Below are 27,048 nucleotides of genomic sequence, written 5' to 3'. Positions count from 1 at the left end.
ATGAACTAGGCCTAAACTAAAGTGAAAGATATCGGCACGATTCGACAGGCATTCATGCAGGTTTTCAATTTTTTACAAAAAGGCACTCACAGGTGTTTTTGTAAGAAAAATTAAATAAATTAGCCCAAAGTCAAAAGATTAAGATGGATTTTAAAACAACACCTTTTTTAAAAAACATAAACCAACCCCAAATATCCATGCGTTTTGGTGAAGCGAGTGAGGAATTGCGGTTTGTTTACATTCTGCATAGCAACAGCAAGGGAAATAACTGCTAATGCGCAATCGCGTGTTTTGGGGGCCCGGCATACTAGAAACTTCCCCAATAATTAAATCTTTCGAAAATTGGTCATTACAATGCAAAAAAGAGTTTTGTTTAAAAGAAGGAAATTTGAATAATTAGTGGATTTTTGACCCAAAATATACTTCAATTTTTTTTTGGGGACAACCTTTGTATTAGGAGTATACTAGATTTATTTTGTATAGATAGTTTTCGATACACCGGGATTTATTTCCCTTGGCCCCGTACTGGAGGTCCAAATGCTCATATTCCTTCATTTTTCAACCAATTTAAAAATTTTTGTATTTGCTATTTTGAATTAGAAATCATTATTTTTCTGAAATATAAAATTTTTGAAAGCATTTTTTATTTAAAAAAATTATTTATTAAAATTTTCAACCAAATATATCTGCTACAACTTTTAAAAATTTGGTAAGACAAAGAGGGATAATCCTAGTCGACCTATATGGTGCCCAAAGGGGAGGTAACTTTGCTAAATTTAGGCCTATCGAAAACTATCTATTGTATACTTTATTTACAGGGTTGATGACATTATGATAAACTTTTTAAAAAAAAGGGTAAGTGTGAAAAGACAAATACTAAACCCAACTCTACCTACCTCACCTGCCCATTTTCCCAAAACACAATGAAAATATTGCAACGTTGTTGATAACGTATAGGTGCCTTCTTTTTATCATATCTGATATGTTTTAGTCTAAAGTGTACGATATATTAGGGTTTTAAATAAGTCATTAACTTTTTTTTAATTGACGGCGATCTTTCATATCAAATTGCTAAAAAAACACTCACCTTTTCCCCAAGTTTCAAATAGGCAATAGAACAAGTATTTTTAAATAGCTCCTTTTCTTCACTAAACAATCAACCCAAATTTAAATAAAAAAACTTCTGCAGTTTTTTTGTCTTCATAAAACCGTGTATAAATTATTATATGCTTCTGCAAAGGAATTTCCAAGATATACGGTTAACTTGACAGCTGTTCGTTGCTGAATACGACTGCGTCAACCATATTTTGTCGCAAGTAATCGTCATATTGACGTTATTTTTACATTGTGACGTCACAAAAAGTTATAGAACTTGTGTAAGACCCTATGTATGACAAACAAACTTTATTCGGTAATAACCAATATTTGCCCCCCAAATCAAACTTGGATGGAGATATATTTAATTAAGCTCTTAAACAGGGGAGTTTATGCTGATTCAAAGCACTGGATATTTTCATAAGTAATGACGCCATATGTGCGTAATGAGTACAAACATGACGTAAATTTCAGTTTTTTATGAATTTTAAAAAAAAATGTACATAATTCGTCGATATTGTGGAAAGTCACCGAGCGCATGTTTTCAGGATCAAATTTTGATATTATGTGTAGAATATAATATCAATAAAAATGTCAATATTTTCCTGAACAAACTTGCGCTCATAAATTTTTAAGCTAAAATTGTTAAATTTTGTCCATTTTGTCCTTTTTCTGAAAAAGGATATAAAATCGGATGTTTGTGCATATAAAAACAAAAATTGTGAATACACTGCTTTGACACTATAATATTTTCTGTTAATTTATATTTCTCATAAATTTATTGAATTCGCACATTTCAGGAAGTTCTTAAAATCTTATTTTTGGGGGGGGGAAAATTATGTTCTCATATAGTTCTTTCATTCTGATTTGAAAATTGATCCGTTATCAATGCAGTGTTGAATGATTTATGTCAGTATTTAAAGCAAGTATTAAAATTTTATAAGATTTTTTTATATAACGCTAACATTGTCTCTTAATTTATATGGTAAGGAGTATAATGCCAAAAATCATTTTATTCTACATAGATATTCAATTACATACTTTGTTCAAATATTTTAAAGTACCTGCAGAATTTTGTATTTTTTGTCTCTATTATCAGTCAATACAGTACAATCTAGGGAAAAATTAAAAACTTTATGGACCTGAATTTTTTCCAAGAAGTGGAGATTAAAAAATTTTTCATGCATATATTGGAAGACCGCAAATAATAATGACAGTAACTAACACAACATATAAAACAGATTTTAAAATGAAATTTTTTTGCAAAACCCGGATCTGCCAATGTTTTATTTGAAGTTAGAAATATATCAGTAGAAGATGCAGGATATTACGTAGGAAGTGGAAGTGAGCAAAGGCCCTTCTTATCAGCGAAGGGGGTTGTTCTCGTTGTTTCTGGTAAATCCTTAAAACATCATCTGATAAATAAAATTAAAAATATAAGTTTAAAAACTGAAGTTATGAGAAAAGAATTCACGAATTTAAAAGGTTTGTAAACAGCAATAATCCACCTCTCATTTCCTTCAACATTAACATTTTAATGATAATTTATTCGGGAAAACCAGAGAAACCTAAAATAACGGGAGCCTGGAAATTAAAGGGGGAAAGAAATGCCACCCTGAAATGTGAAAGAAAATTACATCTGCCCCCGACATCATAAGTTCCCAGCATTATCATTTTTGGTTTTTTAAATGCACAGAATAAGCGGAGAACAAAGTGTAAACTACAAATTTAAGGTTTACAGAAATGACAGCTACAAAGGGTACAGTTGCCAGGCGAAGGAAACTCTTAATCAGAAAGAAGTGACGAAATTAAAATAAACATTTTGTGTGGGTATATTGCTAAATCTTCTTCTGTACTTTTATAGAAAACGTCAATTTTTATCCCCCGTTGAAAAGTGGGGGATATTATTTGGGTTGTCCGTCCGTCTTTCTGTCTGTCTGTGACGCTTCCGTTTCCACACGATATCTTGAGAGCTCTTTAGCTTTTGCAATGAAATTTAATAGCAACTCCGTATGGACGAAGAAGACCCTATTGATTTTAAGGTAAAAGGGGTCCAAGGTCAAGGTCATAAATAACAAATTCTGTCTGTTATAACACTTTCGTTTCCACACGATATCTCCAGGACCCTTTCAGCTATTGCAATGAAATTTTACATAAAAACTCCCTGTTGACTAATGAAGATCCCTATTGATTTTGAGGTCAAAAGGTCAAAGTTTAAGGTCGTTAATTTATACATTCTCTCTGTTTGCAACAGTATCATTATATTTTAAGAAGATTTTGAGCGGAGGACACAAATTTTTAAAGCTTGTTTTATTAGTAATTATAGTATTACATGTCGCTTTTTTTAGCACAGTCGCATGAGGAATAATTGCGATAAAATGGGTTTCTGGGCGCACATAATGTTCTTATTACATCTATTAGAGCTGTTTGATAAAGGTATTAAATAAATGAAACACCATGGATTGTATAAAAAAGATGGGCCATTTGGCGGGATTTCAGGAATCTTTGTACGAAACATTTATGGTTTAAATATCCATGATTTGGTTGGCTAACATAGCTTGTCAGGTTTACAAATTTTTTTCAATAAGTTTGAAAGTTTGAGATTGCAACATTTTTTTCCGTTGTTCCTATAACATATCGTTATGTTTCACAAAAAATTAACGGCTAAAATATTTAATGCATATAGATGCATAATACTTGTACATGTACATTATATAAAATAGAGGATTGGAATTGATTTCACTCGAGAACCAAACTGAACCAAAATTAATCTTATTCAAAATTTTAATATATCAGTACATAAAACGAAACTGACAAAATAAATGGTTATTTGCACGAAAAAAATAATTAACGCCCCATGCCAGGCTCGAACCAAAAACTTTTCAATCCAAAAACTGAAAGGAGCCCAACTTACTGAGCTCTCACCGCTACACATACATGATTGATTTTAAAAAGGGCAATGAACACCACACACACATTTGGATTTTTTGGGAAAAGTTGTTTTTCGGGTTTTTTGGGCTTTTTCCAATTTTTTAAAAAAATGTATTCGTTTCTATGAAATTAAAAAACCACAAATAACGTTTCAAAATCATGGAGAGAAACCAAAAAAAAATTTTAGAAAAACGTGTTTAAAAATGTACCATTTTGTACAAAATGTATGGTCTGGCCAATTTTCAAGTTATTTTTTACAAATCAAAGCTCAATTTCGGGATAATATTTTCCTTTCCTGTTGCACAGGAACCCGATAAATAAATAAAAATTATAAAAATTTCATGTGACTTGTCGATAAAATATCACTTTTCAAATTTCCCCAATTTCCTGCCAATGCCAATCAAAAACGCTCCGTTCTTTTGACAATACCGAACATGAATATTTACATGTATGTGAGTTCACTTTTGCATATACTTGACTCCACGTAAACATTCCGCGGTCAGTGGTATGTCCCTCCCTTCACATGTGAGAGGTCCCGGCATCGAATCTCGGACATCCTTTTTTTACTTTTTTCTTTTTTTTTACTAAATGATAGTATTCAGCATGTGAAATGAAAAATTTATGAGGTTATAAAATCATCATTACGGTGTGATAAATATTCCATATAAAAAGAATCTTATCAACACATAATAAAGAATAAGCAATCAAATCTTTATATCCATATTGACTTACATGAATTTCATTTGTTTTAATATACATGTATACATTTAATAATTCTACAAATTCAGTCAGGGGGGTCCGATTTCTTCCTCTAAGTGGAGGACACGAATTCTTTGAATTAGCTTGTTAGATTAAGGTAAGTGGAAAGGGTTTATATGAGTAATACTTTCTAAAGTAAATATATATGGAATTCAATTTACAGCCCAGTCACATCTTGCAGGATATAACGATAACTGATGAGTATTTCTTTCTATCCGTAGTTGTTTCTGTTGGCATACGTTTCTTATCTTGAAAAGTTCAATCCGCGGGAATAACCGTTTTAATTTACTTTGTTTTTTTTTTCGTATGGGATGCGATTATCATATTCATTTTTTTTATTACAATGCTAATCTGAAGTGTCTGAATCAAGTTTGATTAGACCTTTTTAAAGTTATATATGATAGGTATATTTAATTGCTAGTTTATCTACATGCAAGTTTATAAATACTAGTTATATAAAACTGTACTGATAAATACAGTTGTATGCCAAATATTGCGTTGTTTTCCATTTATTTTTTTCTGGTAATACATGTACTTGATGAAATATTTACAGTCTCTTACTTTGTGTCATATTATATTTGTATGGGCTAGCTTCTGCTGCTCACTTGCGGTACCAAGTCATAAACTCACTGAAATGGTCATTTATCAGCAAATATTTTCGGAAATACAACGTAAGTTTTTTATTATTATATGCATTCCTCTTTTCACAGACGGCCCAAGAAGTGTCAGGATATCATCAAAATCGCTCCAAGACATAATAACAATTAGAGATGGTGCTCCACTAGGTCCGTACAACTGCTCAGCTGACTGTAATCCGCCTTGTACCGTACAGTGGAAATATAAACGTCCGGAAGGAGATATGAAAAATGTTACACCCTATGGGAATTCACCATTACCTTTACCAGATCTAAACGCAGCAGAACTAAAATGACTCTGATTGATGTGTAGCTAACAACAGTGAAGGACGCAAAATGATGATTAGTTAAACATTCTCTGAAAATGCATTTTAATATGTTAAGGGTAAATGTTTAGGTGAGTGCAAATACTTATTCAGTGATAAAAATAATATCAGCCTCTTTAAACTGCAAAATATTGGAATGTTTAGAGCAAGTTGTATTATCGAAAAGTTCAATTTTAACAAAAAAAATCAGTCTACTATTCATCCACAATATCCATGGAATCAAGGTGAGTAAATTATTTTTTTTAAACTTCATTGTTACCGAGAGAAAGAATTTTGCACACAATTCGCAAGAATCACAAGAATTGTTGGTTTAGAAGGTTATGCGAAAAAAATATTTGAGTCAATCTGCAAAGTAAGATATCCTTAGAACTATAGTTTCTTTTTCCATTTCTATTTTAGAACTCATAGTTTCTTTTTCTAATCTGAAATCAGAGATTCGCAAATGGGGGATTGAATGAAAGAGTTATTTCTTATTTCTTTCATTTGTTTTAAAGTTTTTTTTAATTCAAATTCACCGTGATTATATAGATTTTATATTGACAATTTCAAAAATACGATCGAAATAAACCAATTCACATTTTACGAGGGTTGTCTGGAAAAATTTTGGTTAAGTTGTCTATTGTGAAAAAGTAATCAACAATCTGAAATTTTCACTACTCCTTGGTTAACATATAATAATACACATGGGAAAGTTCAAAAAGATATATGCATAAATAAACACTTTATGAGACTTTATATTATGTATCGCCTTACGGCGCACGGATGATAACGCCAGTGTGTCCAAAGCAGAGTCACGTCATGTTTCATCTTTGCTAAAAATAAAATTAGATAGGTCCCACTAACATAAAGAAGTCCATTCGATTCAAAGACTTGAGTCTTTATACAGCTGAAGAACGATGCGATCTTTTGAAGATTTATTAGTAAATTACGGACAATATGTTCACCATCAGTCAACTAACAGAGCATCTTATATCGACGGTCGACAGTGATAACGTCTTTTGTTATTACCATGGCAGTTTGTCCGTATGTTTTGTACTACCAGGGAACCCGATCAAAAAGACTTCGCTAAGAAAACTCCCATTTCATTTGTATACTGAAGATCTGGTAATATTTTCATATATTTCTTTTTTTCTGTATTCATATAAAGTCTTTTAAGGTGTCAATACAACATCTGAATCAAACGTAACCGCTCTCCGGTACGCCGAAACGTCATCACACTACGCCATTTTTTGTGCGTTGTGTTTACCATTTTTACATTTCGAATGCTCGGCAAACTGCCAAAAATTAACCGAATCCTTGACATTTTTAAAAAGACAACAAAATTGGTTGTGGAATCGAAATAGAATAATTTTAATCCCACCCAAATAATGTATTGTAAACCTTTATTTCGAATTAATACTTGTGTATTCTCAATTATAGCCTTGGTTTTTTTACTGTGCGCGGTAGGGACTTACCCTGTGCATATTCAAGCATAATAAAATCTTTATTTTGTCTATATTTTATCCAAAATATTATAATGTCTTTAAATATGATAAACAAACATTTGTCGAAAATTTCAGCTAAGTGTGCCCCTTACTTTTCGAGAAAAACGCTTTGTCCACAACATTACCGTGCAACCCTCGTATGCAAAAGTTTGTTAGATCTGTCTCAAATATACATGTATAAAAGCGTAGGACTAAAACCCCGAAAAAAAATGTCCAAAATATTAATCCCAAGAGTTGTCCAAAAGGAAGGGGTAAAGAAAAAAAAATGACTCTAAAGAAAGAGTTAAGATACAATGCCATTTCCGGCAAAAAGGGTATTTTTCCTAAACCATTGGTCAAATAATGTCATTGACGCGGTTCAAAGAACTCTGATTTGTGCAATTAAGGAAAAATAGTTAGGTCTAAAATTCGTTGACAATTTAATAAAGACCTCATAAATCAGTTGAGCAGAAGAGAATGTAGCTAACTGATGAAGATTTGAACAAATGAAAGGTCATTAGAGAAATACTGGTAATTAAATGCGTCAATTAACTAAAATGATTTTATTCTACATTTATTCTAAAAATAAGGACGTCGACGCTCAGGATGGATTCTATACTGAAGAATCGCAAATAAAAGATGTTGCGAATAATAATTAGTTTTAGTAATTATTTTGATGACTTCTTTCAAAAAATAATTATCTTGGGATATTCATAAATAAAACAAGATGTGTTTTTTGAATCACTATGCGTCCTGCGGCAACAATGTTAGAAAAAGCTAATTTTTTTTTTCATATGGGTCACAGTCATTGACTTTAATTTGTTGTCATTTGAAAGAACTTTATTTGTGTAGTATGCATAACAAATGTTAAGTCTTTATCTCTCATGGTTCAAAAGTGTTTGGGAAGGTTAAAGTTGACAACAGACAAGCAAACAGACAGGGCAAAAACAATATATCGTATCTATCGATCTGGCTCATAAAAAACTTTATTGGTGAAAATCTCAACCATAAAATTATTTTTACTTCACTTCTAATCATGAAATACCCTATTTTAATTATGGGTGAATCTATGATCTAAAAAAAATCTAAACTTTTATTTTTATTAATTTATGTTTATTAGTGAGTTATGTTTATATAATCTACAACTATATTTCTCCAACCAAAGTTAAGATTTTTGCAAATAAACTTTCAAAGATTCATTTCCTTTTTTTGTCCCCCGCTTGAAAAGTGGGGATATTAATTTTTTGGGTTTGTCCGTCCGTCCGTCCGTCTTTCTGTCTGTCTGTAACGCTTTCGTTTCCACACGATATCTCGAGAACCCTTTGAGCTTTTGCAATGAAATTTAGCATAGCAACTCCCTGTGGACTAAAGAAGACCCCTATTGATTTTGAGGTCAAAAGGTCAAAGGTCAAGGTCATAAATAAGCAAATTCTGTCTGTTAAAACACTTTCGTTTCCACACGATATCTCTAGAACCATTTGAGCTATTGCAATGAAATTTTATATAACAACTCCCTGTGGCCTAATGAAGACCCCTATTGATTTTGAGGTCAAAAGGTCAAAGTTCAAGGTCGTCAATTTATACTTTCTCTCTGTGTGTAATACTATTATTTCCGGGCGATATTTCAAGAAGATTTTTAGCTAATGCAATGTAATTTTATATCAAAACTCCCTTGGACGTCTCTCGCCCCTCTCAAAGTGCCCAGCCCCGTTTTATTAGTATTTATAGTATTACATGTCGCTATTTTTAGCGCAGGGGCATGAGGAGAGTTATTCGTATAAAACAGGTTCTCGGCGGACTTTATGTCTTATTACATCTATTAGAACTGTTTAATAAAGGCTAAATAAATCAAACACCATGGATTGTGTAAAATTTTGAGAATACCGAACATGAAAACATGAATATATTATAAATGTATGTGACTTCACTTCTGCATATACTTCATACCACGTAAAGCGATTCCGTGGTCTGTGGTTATGTCTCTCGCTTCAAGTGTGAGAGGGTCCGGGATCGAATCTCTTCGAACCTTTCTTTTTTTTAAATACTTTTTTTTTTTACTAAATGATAGTATTCAGCATGTGAAATAAAAAAATTATGAAGTTATAAAATCATCATTACAGTGTGATAAAAATTCCATATAAAAAATCTTCTATACACATAATGAAGAATAAGCAATCAAATCTTTATATGCATATTGACATACATGTATTTTATTTGCTTCAGTATACATGTATACATTTAATAATTCTACAAATTCAGTCAGGGGGAGCCGACTTTTTCCCTAAGCGGGGGACACGAATTCTCTGAATTAGCTTGTTTGTTATAAAATCCATTGGAAATCTACCTCGTTTACATCCCTATAACACACACTAAACCTTAATGTTACTTAGAATGTAAATACATCATAGAAATCATATTCATTTCTTTATTTTAGCTCAATGCAAATAAACAACAAGTACAATGTACCCTATTAAATTATTGTTAATACAAGATTTATATGTTTACATATATTTTTCTTTTAAGGCAATTAATTCACAATAAAATTAATGAAATTATAAATTATCAGAAAGAAAATTTGACAAAACTAAGCATTGGATCTCTTTCTTGAATGTACCCGGTAGCTGTGGCCCTACCACAGGACACGGTCGTTCCCACAAATTATCATACCATTCATTGTCGACACGGCCGGCGTCAAACGACTTCGAAGAAATGTAATGTTTAATTAAAATAAAAATTTTTTTATGAAGGTTATCTATACCGTATAACAGGTATTTTCTGCGGTTGTCCGATTTTTGCGGAATTTTGCGGATACAAAAAATCCGCAAAAATTACAATCGCAAAAAAAAATTTAATATGACTTCAAGTATTTTATACATGCAAGTATGATAAGTGGTGTGTCTGCAGACTCACTCGTTTGCGAGAAAATTCGGGTGACATGGAAACTCTGATAGCTGCAAACAAAATATGACAGTTTTTCTTTCTTTCTTTAAAATTTTCCACTTTTCAATTTTGTGTTTTGTCTTGAAACCGTTATTACTTCTTGTGTTTATAACATGGTTTGATTGTCTCGTAAATTTCATTCAAATCAGACGTCTGACAAATTAGTTACGAGGTGTAACTAATGCGCATGACAAGTGTGATTTTTAGGGTGGTTGATCATGAAACTGTTTGTTTAAGTTTAAAATGAAACTCTCAATTTAATTTTGATGGCAATTAATTTTAAGTTTATTTTAGATTATGGCTTGGAGGTATTTATTATCATTATCTATATACTTATTAAAATTATTTTGATAGATAATATTAATGAACGACTGCGATCTTAGAATAAAGATTATAAATTATTGTTTGAGTGAACAAGGTCTGTTACTACAATAATTAATTCCAGGACTATGCATAATTTTACAAAGGGTGACTTTAAAAACTAGTAGTTTAATAGCGCAATGCCTGTTCTCAAGCATGTTTCATTCATGTGCCTGAATGAATTGACAAAACGTAGTAATTGCAGTGTTCAAATAAATCTTAGAGTAAATAATTTTTTGCGGTAAAGTGCAACCGCAGAAATTGAAAAAGCAGATACGCAGCACAGTTAAGGTTACAAAAAGGAGGCGGAGCCTAATTTGTACGGTAAAATTTGACTATGACATCATTCACAATATACGTCATACAACATTTCTTTGAAATACCACAAAATGAGTTTATCTGCTATTTTAACCAGTAAGAAATCATCAATCTACATAAAAACTTTCTCCAGCGTGTTGTTTTGTCGTTAGTTAAATTCCACATAACAAGTTATAAACAATTCACTGATCGCAATACACTTGTCAATATGACGTCATTTCTTACAACGTGACGTAGTTTGTATGCAGTGAAAGACAGATCAAGTAATATTTTCTCAACAAAATATATGTTCTCTAATTAAATAAAATATTATTCAAAGATATTCTATGGGCCAATAACTTGAATTTAATGTGTTCTTCACTATTCTATTAACATATTTTTTGTACATTACGTATTTAATTGACACTGCCGTATATTTGTATGCAAGTACATCGGTGGGTAATGTGGGGGGTCTTAATAAATCGATCTAGTGCAAGGGCATACACTCTATGGATCAAAGTAAGCTTTTACATTTCAACTATAGAACTTTTAAGGTATCTGAAAAGTGCTGCGATCCTGATGAAATCTTAAAAACAATTGAATTATATCAATATTTCATGCCGCTGACCAGCAAAAAATATAGCATTCGGTCATGCAAGTATAATTTTAACAGTGAAATTGAAATTTAGACAGATGCAGTACTCTTTAGAAACTACAATGAGTGTTGAAAATATTTATATACTAAACTTGGAAATTTAACTTGGTTATGCCCTTGCACTTGTGATATTTATATGTAACATCAATTCTTCAAGTCAATGTGCGAAAATCGCGTGACTGCCGCATCACGTGACTAGTCTAAATATAAAATATAATCGCCCTCGATATGTAGTTATTAATCATAAAAACAATTATCCGATATAAATTATGTACTAAAAATTATCGCCATCCCGATTACGAATACATTTTTAAATACAAAATTTAGTCGATGTTTCCATTGCGCACCTTAACTGTACTGCGTATTACTTTGCTACCTTTTAGGGGTTAAATCGCAAAAAAATCCAACCGCAGAAAATACCCGTTATACGGTATATCGTATAAAATAAAAAAAAAACAATTATACAAGCAACATTTTTTAAACAAGTCGACCTTTTATCGAAAGCTTTTTATCACTTTGCAGAATACTATTTTATTGCAGATTTATCGAAACCGGTGATCTTTCTTAATAATAGTACCAGACTCTGTCAAGCATCACAGAAGGCCATACTCTCAATATTTCGTGTTTTGTGGAAGGCAATCCCACCCCCACAATAAAGCTCAGCAGAGTCTTGAAAGGGCATATCAATGAACAACAAGAAAAGTACTGGCTGAACTACACTATAGCAAAAGCTCAATGTTCTGACACCGGCACCTACAGATGTACAGGAAACACATCATTTGAAAGTAAACATGAGGAATTGACTGTAAATGTGACGTGTAAGTATTAGAGATTTTGAAGGATATTTATCTTCAGGTATATCACATGTCAGCTTATTAAAAAAATTCAAGCAGAACCTCTTACTTCAAAACTATTCATTTTAATTCAAATTTCATAATATATTAAAAGTCAACAGTGTAAATTATTCAACATTCAATGAAAAAACTGCTCAAAAATCTTCAAATTTTTACTCGGAGAGTAGTATCTTGTATGAAATACTAAATGCTACGAATATTTAATAAAGTTTTTAAACTTTTAAAATTTTTAAAAAAATTTTACACCTTCCCTCAACAAACTTTGACAATAAATGAAGATATCAAAAAAAGTCAATATTAAATGTACTCCATTTATTTTATTGCCTATTAAGATTTTTGATACCCTAAATACATGTATGTTACTTTTTAGTGCAAAAGGTAAAACAATAAAGGACGTGCTATTTATTTTCATGTGATCATCATTACTGCACAGAATCGAATACGGTAGACGTATTATATTTGGCTCTGCATTCTTGAAAGAGCTTTGGTAGGAATCAGATTCTGCAAATTTAAGTACAACACTAAGTGTATTTGGACACAAACACATAAATAAGAACACTAGATTACAACGTTTAATCAAATATATGCTAAATTGTCCTCAAAATATTTTACACGCTCATGATAATACATTTCCAGCATCAAGTTTTTTTTATGTTCTAATCTATTTTTCCGTCCCCCGTCTGAATAATTAAAGTATGTAGATAATAATGGTAAATTTCAGTAAAAACAACATTAGAACAAAATTAACAATAAGAAGAACATATCCAATCCCTTAAAATTGCAAGTAAGGCCTGCAGGTGTCAAAAAGAGAGAACATCCTCTGTTTAACGGTCACACAACCGTTGTGCTCCTTGTTAGAACGACCAAAATAAAATCTCCAGAAGACAATTCAATGTTAAACTGTTAAATTTTACATTTGTTTGAAAATGTCAGTTAATATCAACTTAACAAAATACTGTATTTTATTTAAAAAAGTCGTTGTATCGACCAAAGAGTTTGCAAACTTTTTATTTTTCTTTTTGAATTGTTACAACCTTGTATTGTTGATTTGTTTGTGATAAGCTTGGTTAAATACATGCTTTTGTGAATCGACTGGTATGGAACTGAATGGAAATCCTTTTCAATTGATCCTGATAATTTAATATCCAGAATTTTAAAATGGGGCTTAAGGCTTCAAAAGTTGATGAAAATAGTTTAAAATTACATTCTTTCAGAATTGATGCGGCCCAGCAAAAAGTTGTAAATTACTTTTAAGATTCAGACATCACTTCGTGGAAAAAATAGGAGACTAAATTTCCAAATAATTCAATATTTTAAATATGTAAACACACATTTTCAATATCCATGAACATGTCCGCGTATTATTCCATATTTGTTGATGATTTACCTATTCAATCACTGTATAAACAATATTGTTATTGAAATAATGTTTTTTTAGGTGAGCCTCGATTTATACGTCACTCGGGTTGTTTTCAAGACCACCTAGGGGGTCAAAGAGGGCCCAAATGTCAAAGTTGTTGTGACAGTGCCTGTGTTTGAAATCCTTTTCCATCCTCAGTTTATTCAAGAATATCGTGGCAGGGACCTGGGGGGGATTATTTGAATATAAGAAACACAGTATTACAAAGAGATAAGTTTTCTACAAATACTGGATCAACAGTACCATTCCTGTCCATCAGAATTCTTTTGGAAATTACTCATTGATTTATAATGAACAGTCCATCGTCAATATAACTATCAACCCCGAAGGTTTTAATTTTCATACATTTATACATGAAAGTATGCTTTCCCCCTTTACATAGATTCCTTAGGCTTTCAGTCTTCCTTTAACTTAATTACAGATTTGTAAATTTAGTATTCCACATAATATGGTTTCAGTTCCAAATTATTACTTATCAATATGTAATGTAGACTTTACTTTACCGGGCCCCCGATCCGCAAGATCCTCGCGCTCATTGGACTATGAGTAACATTTACGTCACTAATGAAAATTTGGGTTTAAAATTTGCACACTATTCGACTGATTAGGGTTAGCTTACCCCCCCTGGGGATAAAGGGGAGTCCTTGCACAGATTCGATGATTAGGGTTAGTCTTGCATCCTCCGAGAGATTAGGGTTAGTCCTCGCACATTATTCGACTGATTAGGGGTTGTTTGGGGGTCTCCCCGGGAGATTTCGTCTGAACTTTAGTCCTTGCACACCATCGATGAATTAGGGTTAGTAACTCGTTCTTTACATAAGATTAGAAATTCAGTTGTTTAGTAATTTTTCCAAGATCATATAATTCAACTTTAAAGACATTTCGTTCGTTTGTTTACATGGAAAAGGTAACCCAAAGAAATGATACTAAGCATGTGCCGCACGCGCTTCGTTCAGAATTATTTTTTGACGTTTTTTTCCGAATAAACAATATTTATTTATTTATTTATTTATTTCAGAGATTAGGTTAAAAATACGTTTAAAAACGAAGTTTTAAACTGAATTTTAACCGTAGAATTAAATTTTTTGGTAAAAAGGGCCCAAAAAAAACTCGTTTTTAAATTTTTTTTTTCATGCTACCATTCAAATCAAAGTCCCTTCTGCACACTCATTTTAGCGCGTTTTTTGGGGCCCGGTAAAAAATCTTTTCCTTACATATTTCATTACACTATATTTTTGCATGTGATTTGCTAAAGCACTAAGACTTTTTAAAGTAGATTTTAAAGAAACCCATAGATTGCCTGTTTTTTGTTGAATAAATACATTAATAGTGGTTGCCATTTATTTGCTACCAATATAAATAGCTCGTGAAAAAAATCTCAACAGTCGGATAGTAAGCTCGATAAAATTTCAATAAATTTTCTTCTTCTGTACGAGTTAAACTATATGAGAAAAAATTTTGGGTTTTGCTTCGCATTAGACAAAGCTTAAACCCAATCAGGGTAACTGTTACAACTTGGGAGAACATGTTCGTAAATCAAATTTTAAAAAAAATTTAAAAGAAATAGCCAAATTTCAAGATATTATTTATAATTTTGCCAAACCCCCTCAAAATTAAAAATAAACCAAATTGAACAATTATTGGAAATAAAAAACATTCCCTAAAGAACACTAGTCTGATTATGTGTAATAAGGGTTAAAACACTTTGAACTTGACAATCAAATAGATTTCTTCATTGTAAATACAATATGTTTTAATTTTTATGTATCATTTAATTTTGATGATTTGGGGTAAATATATATATATATATATAAAATAGTTTCTCTAAATTTTAATCTTAATTTAATTTTTTTTTACAATATGATTGACAAACATTTTTTCCTCAGTTATGACTATTTTTAAGGTGTTTTAACCATATGTTTAAAAAATATTCACAAAAATGTTTTTTATTCATAATCTTTATTTTATATTTTTGTTATTATAAAAAAAAATATAGTCTAATCCCCTTTTTCTTTATATACTTTATAAGATATTTATATGATAATTTGAATATAGAAAATATTTTTTTTTTATTTTCTTTGAAAAAATACCAAAAGATTAATATAAAATAATTAAGAGCCACTGAAACTATTTTTTTAAGGATAACAAAGTTTTAAAAAAACAAAGTTGGTGTGGCATTCCACCTTAAACAAACTTCCTCAAAAAAGGGGGTACCTTTAAAAGCATTTGGACAAGATACCCGACGGTGAAATTTCTTATATTTTAAAAAATTTTTTCAAAATTTTAAATAAGTTCAAAGACAACTAGGTCCAGACATGGTATGCACAAACGTCATAGTACCAAGCTTTACATATGCAAAATATCAAACCCATACGTCTAAGATGTCAGGACATAAGGGCAAAAGACAGACAGACGGAGAAGAGAGAGAGAGAGAGAGAGAGAGAGAGAGAGAGAGAAAGTGAGAGTGAGATGTCGGGTAAAGTGATCCATAAGTTAGCACTGCTCTGCGGTCGACACAAAAAACTGTTTTTTATTTAAATTCGATCGTTTTTTAGCATTTCCGTGTCACCAAAGTAATTCTGAAGAGTTTGGCACTCACAGTCTCAGATTCTCTTCAAGCTTGGCATATACTATCTTCCTGGGGACTCTACGAAAGGCTGACTTTTACGGTTACAATTACTCTCACACTAGGACAGTCTTCGGAAGCTCTTTTAGGATATGATAATTTAGCTCAACATTTAATTCAACGAAAAACAGGCTATTTCAAAACAGAAATTGTCCCTTTAAGAAAATGACAACTTGCTACCCTCAAAACAAGGCCTTCACAAACATATGCCCATACCATTGCCATGACCACAAAATTTTTTTTCCCTTGTCAATTCTGTACCTTAGAGTGAATGTTTAAATGTTCAAGTAAACAGTAAGTGTAAAAAGTGTTTCTCATAAAAGTCCACTGAAAAACTTTTATATATGACATATTTTTTTTTCTGGGAATCACCATGGTAACCACATTAAAACATTTGTTACCAATATTTTGTACTAATTTGTACATGTCACTTCTTAAGTTATATAGCTTTATCAAGCTATTCAGAATAGCTTCATTTAGCTATTTTATCACATTTTTTTTCCCTTTAAAAGTGTAACATTCTTCATGTACAAAAAGTCGCACCTTGGTGCAGTAATATATTTAACCTTGAACTCTTCTAAAAATAAATGCATGTAAAAATCACTCATCAAATTACGTCTCCTTCAGAGATTTTGTACTCAAAGATCTATAAGTTTATGGGCTATATATAGCAATTGATACAGTTACTTCTGCAATGAAATTCTAAAGGACACCAATCATGGTGAAAAAGATAATGAATTGGAAAATTATACAATGAGAAGCAGTCATACTTATCCATGCCTCACAGGATAGTGGACAATTACTCTGCCAATAGAAATTTTTATTTTGCTTAAAGTATATTACAGCTATCATTAACTTTTGTTGTTGTTTTGATAGCCCATAGTAAATAAAGCTATATAAATACAAGATATTGTAATGGCTAAAATCACACATTTACAACATTTTCCAACCATATTTTAAAAATTTGGGGATTTGTTACTAATATTTTTTTTAAAAAATACAAAATCAACACTTTCAATGGGTATCTTTAATATGTTGCAAGTTATCTGACAACTTTGCAATATTTTGTCAAATACTAGCAAAATCGATTTTTTTAATTTAGTCAAAACAACATTGAGGGGAAAAAAACTCAAAATAAAAAATAGCAGAACTTTCACAATCATCACTTATTTCATCTATTAAATTACAAAAATGTTGAAGTTAACAAAAGAGAAAAAATCAAGCATTTTTAAAAAAATTTTAATGTACATTTCTAAACAAGACCATTCACTGTAGCCTAGTGGTAGAGTTCGCTTCGTAAAGGGACCCCCAGTTCGATTCTCCTTCGCGGTCCCGCGTCATATCTAAGACCAAACATGTTGCAACGTCCTTCGCAAAGCGCTCGGCACTAGAAGTGAAAGTCACGGATATGACGGATATGACCTTAAAAAGGGAAGGTCTCGCGTCACGGTGGCGCTTGCACATAAAGAACCCTCACCTCTCAATGGCCCTGGTGCCAGTATAGGTCTAAATTTGAAGCCCTTCACCAGCATACGGTGACGTCTCTGTGTGAGTGAAAAATTCTGGAATGGGACGTTAAACAATATACAATCAATCATAGAACAAGATGCTTTTTAAATATAAATTCAACAAATACAACTGTAAATCTTTAGTATCAATGAGAAATAAAAAATGTTCATTCATATCTATGGAGAGATAGATAACCCCCTGTTTTAATATAATCTGATATTTGCCTTTATGCTTTATTATTGTTGTTTAGTAAATGGGTCTTTTTTTATAAAGTCTGTAAAACCAGAGCAAAATTTACCTTATTTTTTCATATTTTGTAAGACAACACATACAACCAAAATTGAGATTGAAATTGAATTGTTAAAATTTTTGTTTGAATCTTTAGTATTGGAATTAAACAATAAATACAAATATTATATCTCTATAACAAATCTGTATTAATTAATGATGTAAAAATCCAAATCAGTTATTGTGAGTGCTAAGATTTTTTCGTATTAAAAAGAGGTGAAAAATAAAGGCGACACAAATTTTAAAAAGTTGGAGTATACTGAGATTGTAAAGCCCGTTCCTCTGTTACAAATATTTGATGTAGCCTTTCTCTAATCTGCAACACACCAATTTCACAGAATAGGTTTTAATGAGACTTTCATATAATTATTAAGGGCCATGTTGTGGTATCCTATTTCATTACTTTTGATGAGACACATCTTTTGGGTTTCTTAAACCAAAACATGGACGCTGCAATTCTTTTTTTTTTTATGGGATAGTATCTTTTTTCCACAACTACATGTTTTCCTATATCACTGATAAAAAAATTTTGATAGTTTTCATTTTGTTTTTATAAATTGCAATTGTGCATGTCATACTATATGTTTTGGTAGAACACATATTTTGGGGTTTCCCAAAACAAAAAAAATGAATGTTATTCTACGCTATACAACTGAGATATCAATTCATATTTAATTTCATATTACTTAGTATTATAAATGATTATACATTCCAATTTTTTGTGATAGCTTTATTAATTTTTTTAAAAAATTTTTTTTTCAAGATTCACCAAAGCCACCTTTAAACTTTACCTGGATCTCTGACCTCGAGGAATGAACTTTCCCGGATATAAATTTTAATGGTACGGAAAATTTTCACTTATCACAGATGAAAAATCTGGTGGGATTATTGAAAAACTGAAACTTGGTGAGGGTAACTTGAGATATCATGACCTAGGACCTTTAACTCCAGGACTTGAGTACTTGTACCAGTTAGAGAGTTGTAACAGAATTAATTGTTCTTTGAGCCCGAGAGAAGTTAAAGTCATAGTTAAAGGTGAAGTATCTAACTTTTTATTCTATTAAGTTATCTTCTTGTAAGTTGTGACACGTCATTTGATTGGGTAAAAGATTTAATCCAATTTCTTTTTTTCACAACTACATATACATTTGTATTCCTATATCACTGAATTAAAAAAATATTGATAGTTTTCTCTTTTTTATACAAATTGCAATTGTGCACATCATACTCTATGTTTTGGTAGAACACATATTTGGGTTTTCCCAAAACAAAAAAAAACGAATGTTATTCTACGCATATACGAACGGAGATATCATTTTGTGAGATTGTTATCACATCTCTCTAAAATCCACTCCGCTTGACGTTACTTTTAAAATAAGCTTAAATATTATAAATCTCAAGCCTTTTTCTGGAGGAATAATTGTCTCGTTGTCTACACTAAAATTAAATTATATAAGGAATGAAGCTTATTTCAACTTATGTTATACGATAAAACATTATGTATCGTATAACATAAGTTGAAATAAGCTTCATTCCTTAAATAAACTTCTTGAACTACGTGTATCTTTATTAGCATATTAAGAATAATCCATAAACTCTATTTCTTGACCAAAAAATCTATCATGATATTTAAAGCTCCGCCGATCTCGTCCTCCTCTCTGTTTGGAGATAATACCATGCTGATTTTGGTTGGAGCGTCTGCGGCTGGTTTTCTCCTCGTTGTGGTTCTGACATTGGCGGTGACGATGTATTGTAAAACAACTAAAAAGTCAGCTACGAAGAAAGAAACAGGCAGGAAGGACTCAGTGGATGTAAGCTGATATAGTTTAGATCTACAAGTATATCCAAAATATTACCCATCTTACGTTATAATGAAAATCTGAAGATGCAGTATTTGGTTTTACATTTAATCGTTGCGGATTTGGTGCAGACAACAAAGGGCTTGTAAACAAATATGGAATACGTACGTAAATCATGTTAATGAAATAAACTTAAATCCAAAGTGCTTAATCATGAAAACTATGGAAATAACGATCAGTATTGAATATCAAAAGTTTATAAAAAATAGAGCAAAGCTCGTTGCAAAGCAACGAGTAGGTCTTCCGTCGAGTTTGACCGGAAGTAGCTTTCATTTTAAAAAAAAAATATGAGAAATAAGCCCAAAAATGGAATGAAACCTATAAAGCTATGATAATTAATGCAAAAATAAGCCATTTTTGCTACTTCCGGTTTGACCGGAAGTGACGACGACGGACGGAAAATTAATTTTTATGCTCCCAGAGACATATGTTATTCAAAAGCTTGTCAAGAGCAGCAAAAATACGCGTTTTCCGACTACTTCCGGTTTGGCCGGAAGTGACGACGTCGGACGTATTTTGACGACTCCAATAGATTAAGCTTGACATTTTGAACAACTTTGCTTCTTTAACCTATTACAAATTCTCAATACTTTTTGAGATATAAAGAAAACAATTTCGGCCCCTCTAGGTCCTTTATTTTAGGGGCCAGCCCTTTTTTTCTACATATCATTTGAAAGGTCTTGAAATTCTACACTTCTTCTGTTCTACATGTATTTACAAAATATTTCCAGGTAAAAAGATATTGTAGAAAAGTTGTTAAAAATTTTCAAATTCGCGATAGGCCTATTTTCGGGCCATAGCAAGCGCCGACGTGCGGCACTTCCAAATAAAATGAAATACCATATACATATCTATAGACCTTGGTCTATCATACCTAAATTTTTCATTTTTTAAATCGAGCCGTTATTTAGAAAACTGGCGGAAAAAAGGACCAACTAAAACTCACTAAATCGCAGAAAAATCCGAACCGGAAGTGACGTCATAAAATTTAAAAAAAAAACGCCTTAAGTTCATATAATTTGTCATCAATGCTAAAGTTTCATTAAAATCCTTTCAGCGCATTTCCCAGAAATCGCCTGCACAAAATCGGTAAGAATAATAATAAGAAAAGTTAAAAAGAAACAACAGAATAATAAAAGGTTTCCCTTTTTAAAAACGGAAGCCTTTAATAATTTTTTCCCCAACAAATCATAAAGGTTTTTTCCGTTGGAAACAAATACCTTAAAGGCCGGGGTTTTTTAACCTAGGTTTTCCTCAGGAAATTTGGGTGGGGGGGAAAAGTTTAATCGAACCCACTGAGAAGCCCCGAGGGAACGACGCTGGCTTGTGATACTACCTATATACACAGGATGTTACCTGAGCCCCTGAGTGTATTACCTGTATGGTTTTCCTGACTTTGTAAACCGAGGCCTTTTTTTTTTTCATGTTTAGCTCATGAATTGAAATGGGGAAATAAAGCATTTTTTTGTTGCAAAAAACCTCTCTCGATTTCTTTCTTTTAAAATAATTGATATTTTTGATAATTCGACATTTTTTTATATACAGTGTGTTTCTTAATAAAGTGTTAAAACGAAAATACATTTAGCACTAAAATCTGTCGTTGTAATCTGGCGACAAAAAGGGAAGTAATTCAAATTACACGTCGTCTACGCAAAACGAAAGAAGAAACAGTCTCTCGGAAAATAACAATGAAACTTAGAAATGATGTTTTGAGAATAAAATGTTGAAGTAGAAATATTATTGTCTAAATAAATATCTTTTTAAGATAAACCCTACTTGATTTTTCCATAACGCATGGTCGGTAAAAAGGGCCCCGGGGTCTTTTCCCCCGACAGCTATAAACGGGAAAAGAATCATCTGCATCGTTTTTTTCTTCTTTCGGGATTCATTATTAATTTCAAATATTAAATACAAAGCAAGATGTTATATTCCGAGAAATTTCTCTTTTTAAAACTTATTATTATACCGTAACAGGTTTCTTCGTTACCATGTCTCAAAAAAAAGGACACGTACAGGATTGTCTTATAAATATAAATTCGCTTGACTCATGAACAATGTTACAGTGTTGTAAATTCCCTTTTTTTAAAAAATAATTTTTTTTTTTTTTCCATGACACTAGCTTCAAAAGCAGGTCGGTTTATTTTGTTAATTAATGGAGGAATCAATGTACTTTAACTCATGTTTTGACACTGAAATTAAAATAGTAATCGTGATATGAAATCCTCCTATTTAAAATTAAATTTATAAATTTTTAATATAGCCATGATTTTCTTGTCATTTATTTAATAATTAATAGATTGATAATTTATGGCATATTCTTATAAATTTAAAAAAAGAGAACGATTTGATTGCTTCTTTATAAACGTTGGCATACAGTGCGGTAGGCATCAAAAGCCTGAAAATTAATTCGATGGTCGGTACGATCTCCAGACAAGGTACACAAGATATACACAACAGCAGCAAGCTAAATGTCAATCAAATCAAAGTATCCAATCCCAGGCTTAATTTCAAATGATTGACAGAGGTTCTATTACCAGGGAAATTTGAAGGAGGTGCTTATTTTCCCCCCCCTTTAACTAACGAACTATAAAAATTGAAGATTGATTAATGTACATATAAAATAAATACCCCAGCGTTTTGTTTTAAATCTAACCTAAGATATTTTAAAAAATTTTTGAAAGATTCGATTTTTCTTACAAAAATAATGTTTTCCGTAAGTTTGTAAAATTAGATTTAACATTCGACCACGCTTTGTAAAATAATGTCAACAAGCGATGGAAGGAATGATTGGTCGCGTAATTGTAAACAAACACGAAGCCTAGATAGCTGTTTTAGATAAACATGTATCACGATCAAATTTAAAACAAAGATAAGCCAACATATTAATCTCAAATATCCGAAATAAAATTTTAAATTTAAATTTTAAAATAGTTTTAATACACCAATTATTTTGTCTATGACTACGAGGTCAATGGTTTGCCGCGGGGGTCGCTTTAGATTTTCTTGGACACGTGTAATCGTTAGATTACGCAATGGGGCCCCAAAATCTGTGTTCCAGGTGAATGTGAGAATCGCGCGGTCAATAATTTTTGTATTATTTGACTCTTTAAAAATTCTTTTTATGAATCCGGGGGTTTATCGTTTTCGTTCATATTGTTTGTGTTCATATTTAAACGAAGAAAAGATACTAGCTCGTGCTTTTTCTATAACTCTTTCTCTTGGAAAGATCTTGATTTAAAAAGAAAATGATGCCATTGAATACTTTGAACGGGAACCAAAGAACACGTTTAATTAAAACCTAATTTAAAAAAGAGATATGATACAGCGTTGTAAAATATTTTTTACTTACGGCAAGTTTAATGAACCAAAGAATTTTCCATTAATAGCAAGATGAGAACTGTCTAGCTTTCTTTCCCATAATACGTAAGATTTGAACAAAATAATATTTTCATAGAACAGAGATAGTATTAAGGAACAATTTAATATATTTAAAAAAAAAAAGAATTTAACCATTCTGTGTTTTTATTTGTGTATAACTGTGGGGGCTTGATTAACCGCCGATTGATTCCCGGTGACCGACTTTGCCCCGTGTTATCGAGGGAGGCGCGTTATATAATTGTAAACAAACAAGGTGAATGTAAAGGCGTGCGCTTAGTAAATGAGCATGGCAATTTGGGAAAAAAGCACAAAACACTTCAAGAACTTTATTCTAAAGAAAATTAGCATCCAATGTAGCCATAAATTTTTTTTTTTAAAATAAGTTTGTTTTATATACACGCATTAATTTTTATTTACCAGCTGGGGCGAGAAGAATTACCTGTACAAAATAGGTCATGCATATAGCTCATTTTAAAAAGACTAGAACAAAATAACAATTTCATGATCAGTAAGATGTTAAAGCACAGCTTTATTATCAAAAGTCATACGAAATATTAATCGTTTTTGAGATATATAGCAAAAACTTTCAAGGGCACTTGATCCCTAATTTTAGGGGCTAGCCCCTTTTTAAAAGATATCAAATGAAAGCCTTCAATAATGCACAACTTTTATTCAATATGTTTTAACAAAATATTTTTAGTTTTCAAGACAAAAAGGAAAATATGTGTAAATTTTCGCTCTTTTAGGCGTTCTAATTTTTGCCCCCATATAGCGCCATTTTTAATACAGAAATTGAAAAACAAAAACCGATGTGCACAACTTCAATCCTTCTGTTATCTAAAAGCAGTAAAATTTCTGCTCCAGCTTTTGTGGTCTCTGAGCCTTTATCCGGAAACAAAGCCATAATTTTTTTTAAAAAGGGAAATAACTCATAAGCGGAAGAAAATTTTTTAAAAATGTTAACATATTCTATAAGTTTATTACCATATATAACGTCTGAAAATTTGAGCAAAATCTATTAAGAAATGAGTGAGATATGAGGCCTCAAAGTTGGCGTCTAGGAAGTAGAAAAAAAAAAAAAGAATAATAATCTTTACCAAACAGAATCAGAAAGGTTTCCGTTGCAAACGGAAGACCTTAACAATACAAAATAGGAGCAGAGCATACAGGCCTCCAAACATCTAGGTGGGATCAGATACCTTTCAAAATGGCATATTATTCGCTAAATTATTAAATCTTTTAGGACATATTCCGATTGTTCCCTTTAAAAAAATTCTTATGTCTAAACATATAAATTAAAACCGGTCTCACAAGGAATTTAAATATTTAATTTATAAATGAAAAGTTCTCAGGCCAATTCTTTTAGGATGTGATAAGTTGTTACATAACGGTTATACCAGTGACCCATCCAATTTATATTTGTGCCAGGGGGACGGTTTTTTCTTCATTTTTTTTTTCCTACTGTTCATTGTTTGGGAACAAACGCTGCAGATAACAAAAACAAATTGTCCATTTTGATGATATTTTATGTTAAAAAAAAATGTTTTACAGCCACAGTGCAGGATGATACACCAGCGGATGTTGTTGTGTATGCTGCTGTTGACAAGAGTGTCCTCATGAAGAAAAACAAAAGATGACGTAGTGAAGAGTGACGTCATCAAGGATAAAAAGGGTTTTGAATCTATCTCTCCAATTATTACACTGAGTCTCGAGTTTTTGTTTTTTTTAATTACTCTGAAATTATTCACAATTATTATGTCTTCCTTAATCTTTTCGTCTCCTATACCTTTTTGGTATATGTACAAATACATGTGTTTGTTCTATGAAATATTTTAGTCATTGATTAATAAGATAAAGAAATGCTTTTCTGGCTCAATACGTACCTATTGTTTGTTTAGATGACAACGAAACAGTGTATTCAGAAGTGATAAAACATCCTAAGAAACAACAAACAGATGAAAAAAAAAGAAAAAGAAAAAGAATGAAGAAAAGGAGTTGAAAGAAAACAATGAAGAAGCGGGGACATCTACCCGTAACGACAACTCACGTTCAACGGTATGATAAGAATAGCAAGAAGTAAATAAGAAGTTTTGGTTTTCAATATTTAAAAATAATCCATGTATGCACTTCACCTGCAAAATGATCAAATGGTCCATGTTTATTAAAGTGATCATAAACTGGTCCATTTAAAGTAATCAAAATATAGGCAAGTTAAACATCATGTTAAAGTACTAAGATTATGGTCCTTTTTTTGCTTCATAGAATCAAGATGGTTTAGTTTATATCGATGTTGAATTTGCGAGAAAGCTCCCAAGTTCAGACACAAAGGGGAGACCAGTCATACACGGGGAGGAAGAGAAGACAGAGTACACGTTCGTGGATTTCACCCAAAAAGCGCCGCCTGTACAGGAATCGCAGGAAAATGTCAAGTGATCGTTTGTAGTGAGATGTTAAAACAAGAAACAATTCACAGATGTGTACATCTGAATTTATTGACGACAGAATAATCTTTTTTATATTTATTGTTTTTTTTTTAAATCTTGCATTTCTTTGTCTGCTTGTATTTAGAATTGTGAATTAGATCATCTATTTTCATCATGGATACCGATAGATAATTGCATATAGACTGCATATAATATATTTGCATATAAATCTCCATTAAAAAACATTTTTTTTTAATTATGTGTCTAAAAGGAAGAAAAATAAACAAAATTTTCATTTCATTTTCAAAAACTGCATTCTTCTTTACTTTACGCATTTCTTCGCCCATCGCTAGAAGTCCTGAAAGATTAGATCATTTTACTTGAATTGGGTATGCATGTGTTCAAGTATAAGTATTCATCCACGTCTTTACATGAATTATACTAAAAGAAACCATTGCTCAAAATGAATTGGAACTTCCAATTTACATTCACCAGGAACGAAACAGGTGTATGGTGTGTTGTTTCATAATTTTTTGCACTCAATTTTAAAAAAGTCTAAAGCCCTGTATTATGTAATATTTAACTCCATTAAACACTTTATTTTCAATAGGTACGGACCTGGAGAAATTATTAACTTCAGTCTTCCTGGAATTAAAATAAACTTACGCAATCAAAATGATGTCTTTTCATCTAATTTTTAAAATATATACTCTTCATTAATTTTCATATCATTTCGTACCTGACACAAAGGATTCTAAATTTTGAAAAATTGTTGGGAGATGTTGGGCTTATTTGTCACAAGGGAGAGCTGTGTAGACCTCTACACGTAACACAAAAAAGATAAAAACAAGGTAAAAGCGATGAAATAATGGACCAAAGTGTCACGACTTTCAGGGGGAAAAATGGGGGTCTTATTTTAGAAAGCGCTATATAAGCAAAAATAAAATAATAATAAAATAAATAATGAGAAAAATTATTCAGCCAAAACAGTCTTCTTAGTTTGATAGAATATTTCAGTTTTTTATCACTGTCACAGATTTTCCAACAGAAATATTGTTTACATAAAAGGCCTTTGGATCGCTTTGAAAAATTGTATATGTAAAAAATGATATTTTTAATGACACCACATTTTTTTTTCAAAGCGATGTAAAGGGCCTGTGATTTACAATATATAACATAAAGCCCAAGTGCACAAGGAAGCGAAACTGTATATCATAGTAAAACCTGGAG

At 31.5% G+C, this 27,048-nt stretch overlaps 1 protein-coding gene and 1 long non-coding RNA gene across 2 annotated transcripts; both read left to right on the top strand.

Moving 5' to 3' along the window:
* Positions 1-2,888: 2,888 nt before the first annotated feature.
* Positions 2,889-19,978, top strand: LOC134230334 (uncharacterized; the record flags this gene model as incomplete). Its single annotated transcript, XM_062712098.1, has 5 exons — positions 2,889-2,921; positions 5,496-5,701; positions 12,036-12,279; positions 19,026-19,193; positions 19,794-19,978. Coding segments are annotated over 5 exons (836 nt in total), but the record flags the coding sequence as incomplete, so codon positions are not given.
* A 5,049-nt stretch (positions 19,979-25,027) lies between these two features.
* LOC134230333 (uncharacterized) lies at positions 25,028-26,276 on the top strand. The gene is made up of 3 exons (XR_009984331.1): positions 25,028-25,067; positions 25,294-25,450; positions 25,658-26,276. It is a non-coding gene; the product is annotated as an uncharacterized LOC134230333 (long non-coding RNA).
* The last annotated feature ends 772 nt before the right edge of the window (positions 26,277-27,048 follow it).

This window comes from Saccostrea cucullata, unplaced genomic scaffold (genome assembly GCF_032062105.1).
Source record: "Saccostrea cucullata isolate Sc308-1 unplaced genomic scaffold, CSIRO_AGI_Scuc_v1 ctg4780, whole genome shotgun sequence".
Lineage (NCBI taxonomy): Eukaryota > Metazoa > Mollusca > Bivalvia > Ostreida > Ostreidae > Saccostrea > Saccostrea cuccullata.
Note: the sequence above shows the minus strand (reverse complement) of the source record. Positions and strands in the feature narration are given on the sequence as shown.